Below are 20674 nucleotides of genomic sequence, written 5' to 3'. Positions count from 1 at the left end.
CCATATTTTGTAGTTCATGGCTGGTTGCCTATTGACCCAGTGCCTAGCAGTACCTGTGTGATTAACTACTCGTAGACCACCTCACATTGCAACAGTTGAATCCGCTTCATTCCAGCCAAGCAAATGGGCCTTCCTTCAGGTCGGAGACTTTTCCGACAACCAGACTGCACAGTTGGCCAGGCCTTGCGATGACGATGCGCGCATGTTACGGTCGAGCACCACCGCAATCAACTCTCGCCGAATGCCACCACTGCAGATGCAGACACATGCTGATCTCTTCCTCGGTAGGAGTGCTTCATTTATTCGCACAGGACGTGCTGAGCGATCCGATATTTTGCGGTTAGCCTGGAGCACGACTGAAGTGTCTTAAATTTTGTCGGTATGCCTCCTGGCTGTTGAACGGGTGGTGGCATTTTGATCTGGTGGCAATAAATTCCCGAGCTCTCTGGGCTGGCCAGTTTTATGACGATGTGCGCTGAAATGTACCCGCCAATCCCTCATACTTCACGCAGAGAGCCCGAGCGCTCCTGCAAACAAAATAAAGAAACAATTAGGGAGTAACGCCAAAATTTTTTTCTGAACGCGCACGTGCACGTGAAATATCCCCTTTTAGGTCACACTAGCTAGTTTCATCCAAATGCATCGAACTTGCTGAGCAGCAGAGATGTTTTCCATTAAACTAGAAAGCTATTAACCAGGGCAAGGCAAGTTATGCAAGCTTGCAAGTTGTAACTGATCTTACCCTCAAATTTAAGCGTCCCTCGCGCAAGCTGAGCTGAACTTTGACTCTCTAATCATTAATTTATGTGACGAAGCCCTGTACTTTTGCCTACAAAACAACACTCACCACGAGTGGCCAGTTGCCTGGCGGGTGCGATGCCCTTCACGTAACAGGCGGCCATGGCGCTGACCGGCTCGTTCAGTGGAACGGCGGACCGCCAGGTATTTGTCGTGGGTGAGTAACGTTCAACTTTGGCTGTCGTTGTTCTTCCTGCGTTGAGTAAAAAGTGGTGATCAAAACGCATTCTATAGAGTCTTTCACTGCAGAAAGTTATACAAGTCAGTGCGTCACTTGATTTTTTTTTTTTATGTGCGTGAAGTAGGACAGTAATAGAAGGCAGTATTGAGGCTGAGTACTGACAGTGTTCAGCTCTGTTTTTTAAAGGAGTCACGTTTTCTTGGCAGTCATGTTTCTCTTGCCAGCTGAATAGGTCAATAACTACGGCTCCATAGCCGTTTATTTAGGCAGACAGTTTAATCTGCTGTTTTATTTATTAAAACTTAAACAGCCAAACTTTAGTAACCTGAGAGCGGAAAATATATGTAGTAGTAAAAGATATATAAAGAAAGCTTTTCGCACTGCATAGCAAGACTTCTGGAATAATAGATTCCCGCCGCAAAAGACACAAAAGTGATCTTTCGACGTTGCGCTTAGTGCCTGCTTCTGTAGTCTTTCCACTAAGCAAACTTTCCCAGCTGCATTTTTTCGTGCATTTAGTGCCTCTGAAATCAAGTTTATGGCTACTATTTGTTGATTTAGTTCTTTTCGTTACTCTCATCCTCTTTATTCGCCAATATTTATTCTTACTGACGATTCTGACCTCAGAAAAATAAACGCGGGAGGGCTCTAATAGCAGCCACATGGCGTCGAAATGTGTGTTAAGCACTCCTTGGGTTTCTTAAAAACGAAGGCAGCCCTGCGCCTATACATTACACCTGCTATCTAAAGAGTCCAGCAGCAAAGCGTCGTTATTAACTGCCGATTTACTCTGTGGCCAATTAGTTCATTGACTGACTGAGTGATTGGTTGATTGACTGATGACTGATCGGTTAAAAAACAAAACCTTTTATTTCGTGAAAAGATTGGATTCCTCCACTCTGGGTTGTATCCCTCTGCAGAAACCACATTTGCCAAGCAAACGGAACTGGACAGCGCAGTATCGCGAATGGTCAATCGTCGATTCAAGCTGTTCCTCTGCTCGTAAAAAGAAGCTGAGGAGACGCGGAGAGAGAGAGAGAGAGAGAGGTGTGCACCATTGAATCCGCCGATGACGTAAAGGTCGCCGTACAGCTGTGCCACGGCGAAAGTGCTGCGGCCCACGCACAGGGGCGCCATGGTCTTCCAGGAGGACGGGGCTCTGTCCTTCTCGCTGGCGATCACTGCGCAGGGCGTGCAAGTCGGCCGACAAGTTTAGGCTACGGGGAGGAACACATTGCTATTGCCTCGTGCCTACCGACAGCCCATATGCGACGAAGAAAGAAAATAAATTTCTTTCCTGGCTGGCGCACGCAATATGTGCAAAACAATTCTCCTCCCTTTGAGACTTGCGTCAATTGGAGAGACCTCAAATTGACAAGAAAACTCACCAACGGATAGGCATCCAATACTTCGACTTTTGATGCGTAGTTGAAAAAAATTAACTGTGGCTTAAGGGAGATGCAACCATGTACTGGCCCTATGTAACAGGCGTTAATGCAATCTAAGAGAGCTCCTGCACTCTCAACGAAGTTACGAAACCTTATAGTGGTACGCTCTGAGCACGCTATAAGCGCAGAACTACGGCCATTTCAGCCCTCCTCTCCAATTTTCTCGGATTGGTTCCTAGCACGACGCCGAACATTAAACGTAACATATTCGCATTAGTGTGTTGCGTTTACATTTTCATCGCCAGCAATATCCGGACGTATAAAAAGAACGTTACTGCTGTGTTCCAGAATTTCAGTTAAACGAAATTCGGCATTCACTTGTAATTTGTTTCATGAGCTATTTACCGGGTGTCCCAGCTAAATGTAACCAAACTTTTGAAAAAGGCGAAGTGTCCTAGTCCAGTGAAACCAACTCAGGGTTGTTCATAGTCGCGTGGCCTAGTCTTGAGTATTTTTTTCGCTCTTCAAAGCTAATTAATTAGGTTTAATTATCTAACTTTTTAATTATTAACTTAAGGAAGAAAGTGTCAACGCAGAAGTTTTAGATCATCTCGAAAAACCGCTAGTAGTGCTGTTTCCGTCAAGTTACGATTTATGTAGCTTCATTTATTGGCCTTAAAAGAAAGTTGTCACGTGACCAGCTGCTCGCTCGCTTCTCTGCCGCAATGTGCTCCCAAAGTCTCATCGAGGAGAGGACTTCAGAAAAAATGGCTGAGGCTTAACTTGGTTAAGCCTGGAGAATGCGAAGCATCATCGTGTCGCGTAATTTGGAGGCGCACAACCACAGCGACGGCGCGAGGTGGGCCCCCGTTTCTCCACTGTTGTGACGTCATCAAGTCACGTGGTGTGACGTCATGTATCACGTGATTTGGAGGCGCACAACCACAGCGACGGCGCGAGGTGGGCCCCCGTTTCTTCACTGTCGTGACGTCATCATGTCACGTGGTGTGACGTCATGTGTCACGTGATTTGGAGGCGCACAACCACAGCGACGGCGCGAGGTGCGCCCCCGTTTCTCTACTGCCGTGACGTCAGCGTGTCACGTGGTGTGGCATCATCGTGTCACGTGATTTGGAGGCGCAAAACCACAGCGACGGCGCGAGGTGGGCCCCAGTTTCTCTACTGTCGTGACGTCATCGTGTCACGTGGTGTGACGTCATGTATCACGTGATTTGGAGGCGCATAACCACGGTGATGGGCTGAAGTGGTAGCTAAAGTAGTATGCTTCGCATAAAAATAGATTTTATTCTTTAAGGCGCGTCTTGGGACGTTGAAGTGGCACAGTTGTCATGTGGAAGCTTTTTATGCGAAGCATATTGCTAGAGCTACCACTCACGCCGTCGCCGTGGGACCCCCACGTGACACCGTGACGTCACACCACGTGGCACCGTGACGTCACACCACGTGACTTCGGATGACAGAGCCGGCCTCCACCTCGCGCCGTCGACGTGGGAACCCTAGCCGTCACGCCACGTGACACCGTGACGTCACACCACGTGACATCGGATGAGAGAGCCGGCCTCCACCTCGCGCCGTCGCCGTGGGACCCCTAGCCGTCACACCCGCGCATTCCCGCGCATTTCGAACGCGCGTTCACACTCGGTGTAGGTGAAACGCTCGCTCCACCGGGCAGGCAGACGCGGCTCCCGTGGCAATCCAGGCGCTCACCCAAAGCGCGTCTCGGGGTTAGTCGGCGTTCCGCTGTAGCCATGCCGTTGTCTTCCCCCACGACGAAGGCTTCTAGTGGTTGTATTAAAATGACCAAGTATTCAACCAAGGAAAGCCATGTATTATACCAAGCCTAGCCACTAATATGCTTCGCATTCCCCAGGCTTAGCCAAGCTGAGCCTCAGCAATTTTTTTTATTGTGCGGGTTATGGCTAAAGGCCGGTAAAAAAACTACTTTACGTAAATATTACTTTGCTCCAAATGTCTCAGTAAGCTGTTTCTCAAAGCGATCTACAACTTTTCCATTGACACTTTGTTCCTCAAGTCAATAATTAAAAAGTTAGTTAATTAAGCTCAACTAATTAGTAAACCTTGAAGAACGAAAAAATACTGCAGACTAGGCCACGCGACTCTAAACAACCCTGATTTGGTTTCAGACGGCTAGGACACGCCGTGTTTTTTAAAAGCTTGGTTACATTTAGCTGGGACACCTGGTATATATTGGAGTCTATTCAGCACTCTTCCGCTGGCCTGAGACTCATATGCAGTGTGAGTGGTGCTGAGCTAAAGGACACGGTGTTTCTTTTTCATTATACTTGAATTAAATGTCCGGGCATCTATTTTTGCGGGACAAACTAAAAATTTCCAGCTTCCTGCGGGCGTTGCTGAGCAGAGTATCTCCCGCTTCTGTAACTTCTCAAGAGCGACAGTTTCTCCAAGACAGACCATCAAACTACCGGTAAACAGAATTCGCAGGTTGAGGAACCAGAGACGCATACAATACACGGATCTATTCATGACGCTCACTGAGTTTTGAGGCCGTTGAGTAGATTTTTTTCTGTCTGCATAGCTCTGCAAAGTAATATCGGTCCTTGGTACTCCAAAGTTCCCGTTGCCCAGAACGCCTTTGCTTTTTATTTGGCAAAGCTGTGTTGCTTCGCAAACCATTAGCACCCTTCCAACGACAAGCACTTATGCTGACCATTCCTTCCAAGGGCATACAGAGGGTATGAAGTGTTAAGGGCCTTCATGCTGGAATTAAGGCGCTCGTATAATTATCAAGTTTGACATCTCACCAATAGAGATAGAGATCATACGGTTAGAGATGGGAGAGTGACGGGAAACAAGCCTCTCCCAGACAACTTTCCCAGCCAGCAGTCCCTGGCGGGTTTATTTTGGTAGGAAGAACCCAGCGGTACATAAAAGACATTCACGGAAAGCGATACAGAATTCGTCAAACTTTAATATACAAGGGGTATCAATAATGTCTTAACGTAAACAAAATACAATGACAAAAGAAGTTAGACAGTAACATGAAATCTTGCGAATATAGGGAGCATTCAAAGCGAGGTTGTGCGTATGATGAGAAATAAAGGTGCAGATAAATAAATTGAAGTTCTTCGTTTCTTAGGCATTAAAAAGGGAAGATAACGCGTAACAAACGCTTTTTTCGGGCATAAAGGCGAGTGTTATAAACTAGCCAACTAGTCTAGGCTGTTTTTCAGAGAATTTAGATGTTACGGATTACAGAGAATTACGCATCAAACATGGTCGTTGTAAGAACATCCGCTAGCATACCGATCAAAAAGACGTCAGAATCCCCGATATAGACCGATGGCAGCAACACGACCTCAATATGAATGGGCGGACAATAAAGGATGACTGTTTTTGGGCACTTGCAGAGCGTTCGTGGTTTCCCCAAGAGGGAAGACCACGCCCGTGCGCTCCCTCTCTATCCTCACTGGTGCTGAGGCGGCAGCGGCCGTTGTATCCGCCGACGACGTAGATGCGCCCCGCCATCGCCACCATCTGGTGGCTGCAGCGGGGTCCCGGCATCTGCTGCACCAGGCACCACGAGTTGGACGAAGGCGTGTACACCTCCACGCTGCTTAAAATCAGGCGGCCGTCGAAGCCGCCGCTCGCGTACAGCTTCCCTGCGTCGAACGGGCAACGACGCAATGAGGGCGTGAGGAAATGCTTCGCTTCAGACTTGCGCTTGCAATGATTTAGACATGTGCATGCTTTGAAGACATTTGCCTCAGTGGAAGCTGGGGTTTACAGTGATCCCGGAGTAGCCAGGGTTCGAACCCGACCGCGGCGGCCGCGTTTCGATGGAGGCGAAACGCAAAAGGCGCCCGTGTGCCGTTCAATGTGAGCGTACGTTAAAGGTGCCCAGGTTGTGAACTATTGCGGAGCCCTCCCCTACGGCGCCCATTTTTCTCTTCTTTCACTCTCACCTTCCTCTCTTTCTTTACAACGTGGTTGAGGTCTCCACAGAACAGCGAGACAGTTACTGCGCCATTTCCCTTCTTCAGAAATCTTTTTTTTTCTTTACAGCGATAACATCATTCTAATCGATGGAGTGGGAAAGGCGCGCGAGGCCAGAGGAATACGGCAGTAGATGAACCTCGCGGCTTGTGGAGCTTTCATTGCGTTAGAGAATGGATGCGGTGGTGGTCGACAGAAACAAGATGTAGCTGTGGGCAAGCAATTACACGCCCACAGTTTGTAGCAGATGCTAGCCAACAATGTCAAGGCGACTGGTAGCAATATCGCACGACGAATTTTAGTTGCAACTAGCTGTGGAAGATGGATGTAGATTTATCAGAGCCGCTGCGACCGTAGCGAAAGGTAGCGCAAGTCGTTGGCCTTGGTTTTTGTGTCATGTTACGCAGGGTGCGGCAAACTCTTAGCTTTACTTTGACAAATGCTCTGGAATAATGCTAATCCTCAGTACCGTGCACATAGCTTCGATAGCAAGAGCCGTGCGTGGCAAGCAATAACTTCCACAACTTAATTACAGCCACACCTTCACATAGGACGCAAAAGAGCGGAAACGCCGGGATGGACCATATATCACTTCAGCGTGGTGCTACTTCCAGGCTAGGCTCTTTAAGGTACGCGCGAGGTAAATAGGTGCGAGCGGAGTCTATCCTTCTCACCTACCTCTAAATGCGCAGGCTGCACCGTCGCTGCGCGCCCTGCTCATCGAGCACACCGTAGTCCACTGGTTGGAGACGGGGTTGTACCGCTCCACACTGGCAGTGCGACCGGTGTCTGCATCATGGAGCACCAAATGCAAACGTCATTTTACTACGATGTAAACAATGAACAAACACTGCATTAAAAATGCAATTCCTATAGTCAAGTCTACTGGCGCAATACCAGAATTAAGAGGGCTTTATCGACTTCAGGAATCACGAATGCTCCCGTGTACGGCAAGACTGTTCCCCACGACCATGTTCTTAGTGCACGCACGAATGAAATGCACTACCGGTTCCTCGCTAGCCTATCCAATTAGAGTTCACGCAAAAACGTTCGACAGCGTGAGCGCATACCATCGCGTCCCCCGATGGCATAGACGTAGTTGTCCAGGGACGCGACGGCCACGTAGCCACGAGCCGTGTGCATGGCCGAGCAGGGATCCCAGACACACAGCTCGGTGTCGAAGCGTTCGCAGGAGCGCAGGTACGAGCTTCCGCGCATTCCGCCCACCACGTAGAGAAATTTGCCCACCATCGCTGCGCCGTGGTACGCCCTGGAAATGATCAGGAGTTTACCGCTCTCACCTTGAACACCCTGCCTTGCAGCCATTGCTTGGGCCCATTTTGCTATAGGCGACAAATGCAACGTGGACAGAACTATCCAAATGTGTCCTGTAAGACAATATTTCAGTTGGGGGAGATTAGTTACTAAAGCAGGTGGTCTTCATTTCAAAGGCGCGTAAGCCCGGTTGTCGGAGGAGCTAATGGAGGTCTACTGCTTGCTATCTCTAGCACCTAATGTTGTGTTTAGTGTGTTCGCGGTTCAGTTGACTTGTTGAAATATCATTTGCAGCGGACGGTACGACTGGTATCGTGATCATCATCATCATCAGCCTGATTACGCACACTGCATGACAAATGGCTCTCCTATATATCTCCAGTCAATGCGGTCCTGCGTAAGCTGAGGCCACTTGATACACGGAAACAATGCGTAGGGACCTCTCAACGCTGTCACGACAGAGGGAAGCAACGATGGCACATAAAGGGTGAAGGAAATGTCTATTTTAGTTCTATTTCAAAAATTGAGAGGGCGTATGCTTCAACCTCGCCTCGCTCGTGGTACATGAAAGAACCCTTCAATGTGGATCGTGCATCTTGCCTGGGTGACGTGCCCCGCATGGTGTGCATGAGCCAGCGGTAGGCCCGGGTGTCCTACACCTCGACGGCGTCCCGTTCCTCTCCAGAGCTCCAGCCGCCCACCGTGAACAACACCTCGTGCGGCACGCGCGGAGCCCAGCGCTCGGGATTCGCGCCGGCGCAGCGCTCGCAGGGGAACCGAAACAGGGCTGCGATGGCTGCGGACAGATCGTGAGAATGGGGTAATTTCCTCTGATGTGTCGGTAACAATGGGCTGTTTTACCCAGCGTATTTAAGTGTAATGACCTGCGGCGCAGAGAGATTGAAGGTAGGGATTATCGAAATCATATCAACATGAGTACACCATGCGGCTACGAAGGGAAGCTATGAAGCTTTCTTCAAAGCATGATCGTGGTATCAGAGACTCTATAGCCATATTAGTGGCAAAAAAACTTTGAAATCTCTGCGGCCCCCCGCGTTGGAGCAATGCAAAAGCAAAAAGCCCCCATACTATATCGACATCCGTGACTGTTCTGACGCCCATGTACTATATCGACGTCCATGGATTTTGACGTCTAAGTGTATTTTTCGCGTTTTTTGTGTTTAATTAACTAATTACACCTCATCAACCAAATTTTTCCCACGGCAACATTACATCACACACTATCTATCGCAATCACACTTTCACACACTTATCATCAGAGAACGACGTAATCATCTGGACAAAATTTGCGGACACGTTTTACGGACACTTTCTCCTGACTCGACATAGCCATATAATGCTTTCGCATTAAAATTATTACAAACAGATAAAGCGAGTCAGACAGTCGTCCCTAATGTAAGCAAATAAATTACGTGAAAAAGGACCTGGTGTACTTATGCTGTTGGGCACATAACTTGGACAAAATGTAGGGGCACAGAAATGAATGATAGCGAAAGAAGCGAAATCACAAACGTGGGACAAGCTCTTCTTCTTTGCAATTTTGTCATTTTTCAATGTCTAGTAGACAAAAGTTCGCGCGAAAGAAGACGTACATGACTGAACAGTACTAGCTGAAGAATGCATGCCGGCTTTCGATTTCTCATGAAATATGACTGCTCAAGGGCTCTAACCTCAGGATGGTAAGAGATTGTCACAAGTGCAGTAGCTGTGGGCGTTCTGTGGCAGAGGGTACTGCGGCCGTTTACGACAACCTCTCTGCATATGCGCGAATTTTATTTCATTTCATTTACTGTACCCACAGGGCTTTCGCTTTTCCGAGGGGTAACAATGAAAGTTTCACTGTCGTAGTGACAAGTGGAAACGGAGAGCTTATCGACAATAATGAGATCACTCAAATCATGTTGGACTTTATTGCGAGCTTTTAATGCTGTAGATGTTACGAATGAAATGAAAACGTAGGAGCTCATTATATTTTGATAGAAAATGATGACGCTGGCAGGAGCGCGCAGCTGAGTGCTCGCGTTATCTCCGCCAGATATCAAATCCTTGGTTCACATTCGGTCACGTTGGGTTTTCCGGCTTGCTGCAGCGCAAGTTTTGCCGGAGGTGTCTGGCAACCAAGCATTGAGCCAGTGCTGGGGGTAATAGAGCACGCATGGCGGCACGTAACAATATTAACGCATGGATCCGCTCATTTTGCACGCTTTGATTAAAGTTGACCTCTTTGAGACACACATCTATGGCTGCTGGTCTAGAAAACACTTATACTATTGACTCCACACCTGACGTTCAATTTGTACCCCATGTGCACCAGAGGCTACTTTTGTTCGGCATGGTCGCAAGTGAAGTGAGTAGTTATTCGTGGTGACCTAAACAACTTGAGGCCATAGCATTGCGCAAACGCAGACGGACAAAACAGAGGTAACGTACACAAGGGCCAATTTTCAACCGATGTCAGTCGAGTGGTCAGGTACGTGCATATATCTCTACACGAAACAACTATTTTCTTGTTTCTTTTTTTTGGCGCTTCCTTAACGAATTTTTTTTTATCTAGTTCTTCCAAACGGCTTTAAGATGGTCGTAACAGATCTTGCTCTCTTGATGCTTTCAATGAGGCAGCCAGCGTAAAGCGAGCGAAAAGTACGAGTTGCAGTGCAGATGACCAGACGCGTATACTCCCACCGTGACCGGGTTGTATTGAAGTCACTGTATATCAGGTACCCGAAGAGAGGACCAATCACTAAGTAACAAGATCATCCAAGAAAGTGGTCACGTGATTTGGTGAAGCTAGAAAGAGTTCAGCGACTGGAGCTTCCAAAACCGGCAGCAGATCAAAACTGACCGTAAATGGCACGTATAATAACCAGAAGCAGCATTTTTTCGGTAAACGCTGCTTTCCGAATTCAGCTACTGAGAGGCAGTCACTGCGGATGCCAACTCACCACCCTTGGGCGCATTGGATGCAACGCTTCCGCTCGACCCCACGTCGCCGTGTCGGGGGTTCGCGGCGGCAAGCGCTTTGCATGCCTCCAGCCCGAAACCTTCCAAGTGCAGCAGCAGCAGTGGGCTGGGTGAGCACATGCAGGGCCCCGTCTGCAGGGCCTCGCACACTGCCATGTGGTATGATTTGCTATTGGCAAATGTCGGGTTCACCTGCCGGAACTCGATGAGCGTCCTGCGCCACACGAGCGTGTCAAAACCATAGTTTTCTTAGACTTTATTTTGTGGCTTGGATCACAATATCTACGCCTGCAATAAAATCTCCTTTGAGTCAAAGGGTGTTTGGTACTAGTGGCTGAGAGATTTGTTACGGTGACGAGCTTGGAAACGTTGCGACCGGTTGCGAGCTCGTCGGTACCTCGGCTTTTGTTTCTTTGACTAGCGCCATTAGCTTGGGCCGATCACGAACCGAGATTCCTGGAAGAGCAGTATGAGTGCGCACTTTAGTGCGCATGAAACTAATGGCGGCTGTGATGGCAGTCTCGATAAAGGCACCAAGATCCAATGTCAGAAGGCCAATGTACTGCAACAGACCATTGGCTAATAGAGAGAGAGAGAGAGAGAGAGAGAGAGAATATACTGGCTTATTAATTCTACCAAATTGGTCTGCCGGAAAAGAATACTCATTGAATGATGATTACATGTCCCTTGAAACAAAAGCATTCAACCTTCGCTGTCTGGCCCGTTGAAGAGGTCACGGTAAGCTGGAGACTTCCACCCCGCTTCCAAGCTATCGTTAGTTGCGTAGGCTTTGGGAATAATTTCAATTTAGTTACCATTTTCCTCGCGTACTAAACCAAACCTACCTGCTGTAATAATCTGAGAGACGCGGAAGTGCAGTTTTGCGAATTCGTTTCCATGAGCTTTGCTTCAGTGCTGCCACGCAAGCTTTGATAGGAGGAGTGTTGTCTATACAGTGGTAAGCGGAAATTAACAGTGTAGCCGCGTGCACTCTCGAAAACAAGTACAGCTTGCGTTAGGTAGCCCTTGGGTACAGAGTGCCCCACTCACGATTCTCTGCACAGGCCGATGCGCGCGCACTGTAGCAGCAAGAACAGGCCGGCATTCGGTTCCTTTGTGCCCGTACGGCCTTGCGTGTGCCAGCGACGGACGGCATGCAGCACGTCCACCTCGTCTCGCACGTTGAGCTCGCTCGAGGAAAGCAGCTCGACGAGCAGCCCTGTTGAAGCCCTCGAAAACTCGCTACTGCTTCGCCATACCTGCACACAATGAGCCCCAGAAAGCAAACGTGACATTTATCAGCACAATGATGCGACGAACTTACACTAATGGTACGCTTCCTACGTTAGAAACGATGTCTTAACCATGAGCGCAAAAGCGTTAACAGAAGTCTCATGCCCCGCCGCGGTGGCTCAGTGGTTATGGCGTTCGGCTGCTGGCCCGAAAGACGCGGGTTCGATCCCGACAGCGGCGGCTGAATTTCGATGGAGGCGTAATCCTAGAGGCCCGTGCACAGTGCGATGTGTGTGCACGTTAAAGAACCCCAGGTGGTCGCAATTTCCGGAGCCCTTCACTATGGTGTCCCTCATAGCCTGAGTCGCTTTGGGACGTTAAACCCTATTAAACCAAACCAAGAAGTGTCATGCGCAAAGATACCGCCAGCTATTAATATGCAGTGTTGGCGTAGATGGCAGCGCCCAAGCAGTTGGTTACGTCAGTGACAACCGCGCTGAACAGGCAGGATAGATTAAAAACATGTTCGAAAAAATCAACAGCCTCTAATATTTCCTAGTACAGAAAACGCATAATGTCTAAAGAACTCTGTCATGCAATACTTTGCGTCATTTGAAGCTACCCTTTTGTGCCATCTCTTCATGAATGTTTAATTTTCCAGTCCCGTGAAATTATTAACTTGCGTATACGTAACATGGAACAGAAGGTTTCTGTGGCAATATATTTGCGACAAGCAGGCGAAACAAGTAATTTAGAGACGCAAACCTTTAAATATAAGCTTTCCTTTTCGCAACTAAACTTCCTGCTTAGATCACCAGTGTGGTACATACACTGATGTAAATTAAATGAATTCACGCCTCGCAATGCTTCCAGTGTCATCGCACACGTTTCTTGCGCCATCGAAAAACGAGGGTTTGCGATATGCCTAAGTTGCCTGTAGTTACCGGGCCGGAAGAGACTTTCGAACCACGTGGCTTTTAGTCTTCCTGAGGCACGTACGCGCGGGCGATATCACGTGGCACATATGCTAAAGGATAGGAAGCAAGAATGCATCCCGTGTGGCCCAGCCAGTTAGGAAGAGGCAGCTAGAAAATTCATGAGGCGAAGGCAAACAGTCGCAGTGCCATCTAGGCAGCCAACTGGGCCCAAATAGAATCGATGGACCTGCAGCATGAGGTCTAAATTGATGTCAACCCCGAACCATTCTCACACAACCCTTGCCACACTGATATCGGTGGTTGGAATTTCCGCTCCAAGACGGAGGTGTAAGACAAACAACGAGCATTTCCGCTTGTAACTTTCCTATTATAAGCACCACACTACGACCCAATACGACTCCCTAGCCGAATATCCTGGTTAAAAATCTGTCGCACTGTTATATAATACGCTCACACGTCGGATAGTGGAGCAATTGACACTGATGCTCGTAGTGCCTTCATTACGAATCACTATTCACCCACGTACCGCCTTTGCCAAAAGTAACCGGGCAGCGGTGGTTTCTTTCCTAGCCGCGTGGCGAACCCCTTATGGCAGCCCTTGAACTCTGATTACGTGTAAAGGTGAACCTTTGTCCTCACGTTTTGACCCCTTTCGGTCTTTAGGGGCGCCGAAAGGGCTCCGCTTTAAGGTTGAGAAGCAGGAACCTGTTGCTCGGTTACTTTTGGCCAAGGGGGTAAATCTTCCATCGAAAATAAAGAAGCCCTTGCTCACCGCGCCGAAGTGTTCGCGTGCGAAAGAGAACACGGTGTCTCGGAACCTCGGCCAGTGGTGCCACAGCGCCAGTGCGGCCAGGCCGAGACAGTTGTCGACGTCCATGTTGTGCAGCAGGTGGTCCAGGCACAGGTCACGGGCCTCCTCCATCAACAGCATGTCGGCAGCCGCCAGCACCTCGGCCACGTTGCCGTTGTTGATGTGCAACTGCAGTGATGGTCACAAACACATTTGTATCATAATCAGGAGCACTCTTGAAAAGGAAGACTTATCCTGCTTTTCTTCTACACATTCTGCCGCGCGTTTCGGCACAATATGTAAAAGAAAGCAGCCTGATTTCAGGTACGTATTAACCAAAAAAAAAATGTATACTTCCGTCCTTCATTCAAACTAATGCTTATGCCAATGCGTGGTGTCGCTTAGCATTGCCACGGCAGAACATTGCTTCTCTATCACCAGGACGCTTTCTTCCTGAGCAACTCGGAGATGCTCAGAGCTCTCAGCTTTAAGCAGTTTCCTGCATGCTGCGGACACAGCACTTCAAAACCGTTACTGCGACTTCTCAGAAATGGTTCGTTTAACACCCTATCGTCCCGCCATCTCTAGGTTTCTATTGCAACCACTGGCGAGACATCAGGCTCATTACTAGCGATGCTTGGCTTCTCTACCCTCCTCTCTGTTAACCCCTTCCCGAGGCTTGCCTCATCCGCGTAGTAGTAGCCAAGCAGGATGTCGAGCACGGACGCCGAGACCCCCGTGAGCAGCATCTCCCTGCGGGAACCGTACTCGGTGCAGAACGCCGCCTGGAAGAAGGGGCTCGTGGTGCACAGGAAGGACCGGTGGGCCCTGAACTCGCCGCCGTCGTCGGTGCGAATCAGGCAGTCGTAGCAGCCGTCGCCGCCGGGAAGCAGCAGTTTCCTGAAGAAGACAGACATGGCTTCCGAGAGAGATGGTGACTTGTACTAAGAGTGGTCTACGCTGTCCGCGAGCCTCGCGTGAAACCAAGATTTCGTTTTCTTCTACGCACTTAGCTCAAGTAACCGGGCAGAAAAAAAAACATCGCTTCGGAGGCGAAGCTAGATACGATAATTGAGTGAACGATAAAAATATATTTTGACTATGTAGAGTGGAGCTTTGTTCCTACTAGTAGCTGCCTGAATAGGAGGTTGTATGGAGTTCTTCGGAAAGAGTATTGCAGCGTACTGTGTGTGTGCGCTGTGAGTTGGGGCTTCCGCACGGTGGCGTGAGGAACTCTCGTTTGGGTGCAGACTCCTCCCGCTAGAGAAGCATAGGGAATTGAGGGTTAGCCATACTGTGGTGTCGCATTAGGAGTGTACAGTTATGGAGATGACGAGATGTATGGTTCAGTATGGAATTAATGGAGAGGGTGGACTTGCGACACAGTGACACGGTGTGCACACTATTTACTGTCATTCTTTGAAAGATTGCGCTGGCGGACGAAGGACAACGGCAAGAAGTGGACGCAATTTCACACGCAAACTTATTGCGCTTGTCCGTCGTAGGATAGCGCTGCCTTTCTCACAATGATTACCAATCAACTTGATCAGCAACATATCTTGCTTATTGCTGATTGGTTCTGACAGAATGAGACAAAAGAACAGCTCTTGTTTGAACGAGAATTTAGCCGGCGTGGAAACAGCGCCGTTATGCTGCTCTGCTTTGCGCAGTATTTTGCGAAATGCGGAAAGGGACCTCGTGGGCGGAAAACAGCGAAACAAAATACAATGCGGTCCCTAGTATGGCTAAAAGTACAACAAAGCTCAACGTAGTAATGTTTCAAAGCTAGTGAACGAGTCCAGTGTCAGATCGTGGCAGTATAATTGACTGCACCGTGCCTGGAACTTAATCGCAAATATTTTATTGGAATAAAATAACGTAAATTTGGGCTAGATGGTGCATATTATTTGAGAAAGAAAAATAATAGCGCTTAAGAGAGAGACACTGGGAAGACCGACACAGGATATGCGCTAACTTCATCTTACTTCATTCACTGCCAAGCCAGCAAATACACCTATTGCGTGAGCGACAATTTATCTTTCACACGATCTAGTCGCTCACACGATCTAGATTGTCGGAGCGATACTTGTGTCCGCCTTGTCAAGACCGAGATGTCATATCTTGAACGGTTTTTTTGATGCCTTGTGTTCTTGCTTTTTGCGCATGCCTGAGATTTTCATTATATTTGCTGGCTTGGCAGTGAATAGTCAGATGAAGTTAGTGCATCTCCTATGTCAGTCTTTCTTGTGTTTGTCTCCCTTTAGCGCTATTAAGTTCCTGTCTCAAATAAAATTTTATTGGAAATAGAGACCACTTATCTGTTGGCAAAAATAGATTCAGGCTGGAGTCATTCCAACTCATTCTGATTTAGTTATTTCTCTTTAAAATAGACGCAGTGGTCTTCGCATCTATGGTAAAAAAGCTGGGTCTTGGAATACATGCAATACGCGCATTACTAAAATATTTAAAGACATCCAGTATTTTAGGATAATATTAAGTCCTTGTTACGTGGAATTTATATCTGGATTGATTTCTATGCGTCTCTCACCGTTCTGTAGTCCGCAAGTTGAACGAAAAAAAAATGGCAAGAGCAGCTCTCACAGTTAATTTGCCGCAACGAGGAACGGTGTGGCGGGATGTGTTCAAGTTTCTAAAAAAAAATAGAAATAAAAAAACTGGTGACATGCATTCAAGCTTCGCTCAATTGGGGTGTCATCAGCCCACGCAGGGTGCGCTACCAAGGAAGCACTCCGGCAGTGAGAGGCTTGAAAGTGCAGCTTAAGGCGAGAAAATTTAAGCTGGGCGTTTCCTTCCATTGGGGCTAATTAGAGGCTCGGTAGAGCGGCGCACAACGAACGCCGAGTGCTCCGTGTTGTCCGTGTTGCGACAGTTTGAAATGAAAGAGCGGGTGGCAGCCCGTGGGGAAACTGGCGCAGAAAATGCGATAGAGGCATTAGTGCTCGCGGATAAACGGAGCAGCCTTCCTTACTGCACTAGGGTGGCTAAAAGGTAACGAGAAAAGTGGGCGTAGAAGTAAGTTGGCATTGCAGGAAAGTTTGATACTGTGAAACAGCGGAGAAGGCGTGCGTCGTTTAAAGTTTGTCTCCGTCGAAAACAATGTGGGCGGGACCATAGGTGGCTAAATTGAAGTTTACTTATATGCTGCGCTCTACCAGCGAACAAGGTAGAGTTCAACGTCATACGGTCGTTTCGAATATGAAGATGACAAAGCTACTCTAATGTTATCACTAACAAAACCCACTCGCAGAGATATTTCGGGCGACAATGGGCCAGTTAAGAACACCTTGTACTTGTTAAGAATGTTGAGGCTAAGCGAACATCTTTGCTTAAATACATCAATGAGGGCATAAGAAGATAGCTAGAGAAGACGCACGGCAAAATGGAACTAAACAATGCGACATCGCATTTCTGATATCTGCAAGAAATTACTTTCAGGGGGATTGAAGATTGGACTGCTAGCGATGGAAATTTTAGAAGGGGCATGAAAATGGTTTTATTGATGACGGACATTCACGAGAGCTAACGTCGAGCTTTGTTTTCATGGATGGTAGAAGCAAGCATTCTGCTGTTCGCTCTGTTTTCTCTTGCTTGGTGTTTAAGCACTTGGTGCGAGTGACTGGAACTGATATATTTTCTGAAATAAAAAGTAACTGATCCTTTTCTAAGGGGCTCTAAACGACGTGTTTGTCCTTCAGGAGGACATTGCTCGTTCTCATGACATTCTTCCCAAGCAAAAAAAAAAAAACTAGAATTCGTGCAAGCATATAAGAGATGGCTAATATTTGTACAAGCACTGCAGGTGACACGCAAATACACGGAACATGGCAGGAGTAATGCCATGTGGCACAGACCACACGGGGTCAAGGCAGAGGCCTAAGCACATTGGTATATTCTGTAGTTAAAAATAACGCCACGAAGGACAGAGCAGTTAGATTATTGTAAATTTAATATGAGAGACGGTGTACAGCGCCATAAAAAAGCACTGCCAACGGCATAGACAAAAGAGAAAGTGGGTGTGACTTAATTGCTCAGCTGCGAGTGCCACTTGGGACGAAAGTGTCGTGCAGTGATGACATATATCTAAACGACACACAGGAAGTCACCTTTAGGGACACAGGCCTCATACCCTCTAAATAACTACATCTTTGGAAAGAAAACAAAGGGCGGGGACGGGGGAAGGGAGGAGACAGGATAAGTATACTTGGAACTTAAGACCTGCGGAATTCGCAACCACAGGCTTGAAAAAGAAAAGGATCATCATGCACGGAGGACCACCTCGCAGAAGGCACCTTCTAGCCTTTGTGAAGAACAAATTAAATCGAGTAGGGCATATAGCTCCGTGAACGACATCACACAACACAGAAAGTGTAAACGGAGAGCGCGCCGAGGGAGGGGATGCGTAGAAGGCACAGAACATAGCAGACCTGATGCGAATGTTTGAGAGTATGCAAGGTGTATTCCTTGCCGCGAACAGATTCCAAATTTCCTTTCCGCATCCCCTTAAAGTTCTCCATGTGACCGTTACTTGGTTCTCTTTACCCGACCATGCCTGAACCTATGACCACACCGGTCGCGATACTAACGCGATAACGTTAAGGCTCCCATGTCACAGAAAATGAGGTGTCGTCGTCGGCGTCGTTGGACGAGAGAGAGAAATCCCGATAGAAGCAAAGCAAATAATAGCACCACAATGGTGGCCTAGTGGTCTGAGGGTCCGCCTCGCATGCGGGAATGGCGGGGTTCGATCCGTGAATTACAACTTCAAAATAGTAATTTTTCCTGTTACAAAAAATAACAAAACTCGTAGAGGGGCAATATGGTGCATGGCTATTGTTCTTTCTCAGCCTTTTCGTGGGTGTATTGCTGCGCTATTATTTTTCTTCAGAAATTACAGTCAATGTTGCGTAAAGCTGTCTCGTTTCGAGATAGGCATAGAGAGCCAGAACTAAAGAAAAGAGCCCAGCGAAGGGAAGGGTTTCTGGGCACAGCTACTAGGCCCGTAATTGCAGGCAGTGCCGTCTCTATTAGAACCTTGAAGGTGAAACGCAGACTTTTCTCCCGGCTGCATTCTTCAACACACACACACACACACACACACACACACACACACACACACACACACACACACACACACACACACACACACACACACACACACACACACACACACACACACACACACACACACACACGCACGCACACGCACACGCACACACACACACGCACGCACACGCACACATTTCACTTTTATTCACGGTACTGCAGCACCTTCTCAGAGCAGCATGAGAGCGCCGTTCTAGTTTAGCGGTGAAGATCTGCGCAAGAAGGCCTGAGTATTGAAACTCCGCTAACCCCCCCCCCCCTTCCTTCGTCTAGGAGAGCAATATAGCTGCAATGAGAGGCCGCCTTCCTTGTTTAGGTTAGGTTGCGTTATGATAAATGAAGGCCCGAGAGCTGTCTCACACCGGATGGTTTTAAACCAGAACCACGCCGCGAGAAATAAGATGAGAACAACCAAAAGCAGGAAGAAATGATGAGTGCCTACCCCACTCGGTCTAAGGAAAGCGTGGGTAGGTTGAGCTTGCTTTGTAAACTTGGCGTTGGTGCATTTAAGCTGTTGGGCCTGTTTCAGAGTTGACATGCACGGCCATTAACTTGTTAGGAAGGCAGAACCTCACGATAGCGTTACTTCATAGCTTGCCTGGCAGCTTTGATGCCTTAGGAAGCATAAGAGGGTTCTCACACAGCTTCCACCCTCGCCGTTCGATTACGTTCTACGGCACACCAGCGGTAACTCAGGACGTGCTACGTCCGCCGCTTAAGAACGTGGGTGGCGCTGGTGAACACTCCCAAGGTTAGGTTATTTGTAAAACATAAATACCCCCCAAAAGAAGGTTTGACAGCCGTCGCCATAGCTCAGCGGTAGAGCACCGGACGCGTAATTCGGAGGTCGTGAGTTCGGATCCCACCGGCGGCATGTGGTTGTTTTTTCTTCTGCTTTTCTAATCAATTAGCTTTAAGCGATAACATATTCAGTAATATAAATTGATCAACACCACAAAATAAATTAAAAATCCCCTGTTCCCCTTGGTTTCTGTGGCTGTTGGCTTCTCTCATATTTATAACGAGCCCCTCATTCCCTTTTCCTCGTCTGCTTAGCTACAGTTTAGGTCTGTTCTCAAACAAGCTGTGCGTAGCACATGACGAAGTGGCCGGACAGTCATGCGTTTGTTTTAAAAGAAAGCGCATGGCAAAATCTACGGCAACTTTTATGCTTAAGACTATTGGAGAAGCAATGTTTTGAGCACGGAATCTGGCAAGCAGCGTCGCAGTCAGCACCGTTCGTGTTAACAGTCCAGATGCCTTTTTTCTTCTCATGGGAGGTTTTTCTGTTCTATAATGCTACGATTCTTCGAGAAAACACTAAATTTGTTACCCGTGTTTGTCAAAGGCCCTATGCTGCTTTCAAATTCGCCGAGTCTTTTTTGGGCCAGCTAATGGTTAGTTTAAAGATGTCAACGTCAAGAAATGTTTCGGTGTGTCGCGGGTATCCAACATGTGTGAGCTAAAGCCGCGGCCTGCTCGGCCTAAAAGATCCAAAGGTTTGACATGTTAACCACAGGGAAGTAAACACGTTTACGCGCGGTTCACACATTTGATGTCCAAATCTAGGGCTGCATCACAAGCAGAAGTATGGTTTCGCGCTGCTGCAAGCCGGAACCTCCCACATTTATGGCCTGGTCACAGTGCCGCTGCTGCCGTGTCAGAGTTGCAGCTGATTGCAGACAGTAACAGCTCCTCCATGATATTCACGTGTTAGGACAACAGGCATTTCGCCGTCTTCACAATCAAGAGCACGAAGCCTGTTTCCGCTAACAGTGGGCGCATGTGCAATAAAGAAGGAAGTGGGTTTTTCTGGTGTCCCGCGAAAAACTGCGAATACTCTCGGACCATATTTTATTGTTCATGGCTGGTTGCTTATTGACCCAGTGCCCAGCGGTACCTGTATGATTAACTACTCGTAGACCACCTCAGATTTCAACAGTTGAATCCGCTTCATTCCAACCAAGCA

General features: G+C 48.0%; 2 protein-coding genes across 2 annotated transcripts; both read right to left on the bottom strand.

Annotated features, from left to right (window-relative positions):
* Nucleotides 1-504: 504 nt before the first annotated feature.
* LOC149364682 (uncharacterized) lies at nucleotides 505-7581 on the bottom strand. The gene is made up of 6 exons (XM_089570163.1): nucleotides 7434-7581; nucleotides 7042-7152; nucleotides 5838-6029; nucleotides 2035-2160; nucleotides 848-991; nucleotides 505-527 (listed from the first exon to the last, which is right to left on the bottom strand). Exons 1-6 carry the CDS (start codon nucleotides 7579-7581, stop codon nucleotides 505-507), a joined length of 744 nt encoding a protein of 247 aa, XP_089426289.1.
* A 710-nt stretch (nucleotides 7582-8291) lies between these two features.
* Nucleotides 8292-14499, bottom strand: LOC149364681 (kelch-like protein 10). Its single transcript, XM_089568734.1, has 5 exons — nucleotides 14265-14499; nucleotides 13564-13770; nucleotides 11671-11879; nucleotides 10602-10834; nucleotides 8292-8434 (listed from the first exon to the last, which is right to left on the bottom strand). Exons 1-5 carry the CDS (start codon nucleotides 14496-14498, stop codon nucleotides 8292-8294), a joined length of 1026 nt encoding a protein of 341 aa, XP_089424860.1. The 5' UTR covers nucleotide 14499.
* Between the last annotated feature and the right edge of the window lie 6175 nt (nucleotides 14500-20674).

This window comes from Amblyomma mixtum, chromosome 2 (assembly GCF_055824585.1).
Source record: "Amblyomma mixtum isolate Tamu chromosome 2, ASM5582458v1, whole genome shotgun sequence".
Classification (NCBI taxonomy): domain Eukaryota; kingdom Metazoa; phylum Arthropoda; class Arachnida; order Ixodida; family Ixodidae; genus Amblyomma; species Amblyomma mixtum.
The sequence above is the reverse complement of the archived record's forward strand: the minus strand, read 5'-3'. Positions and strand labels throughout refer to the sequence as shown.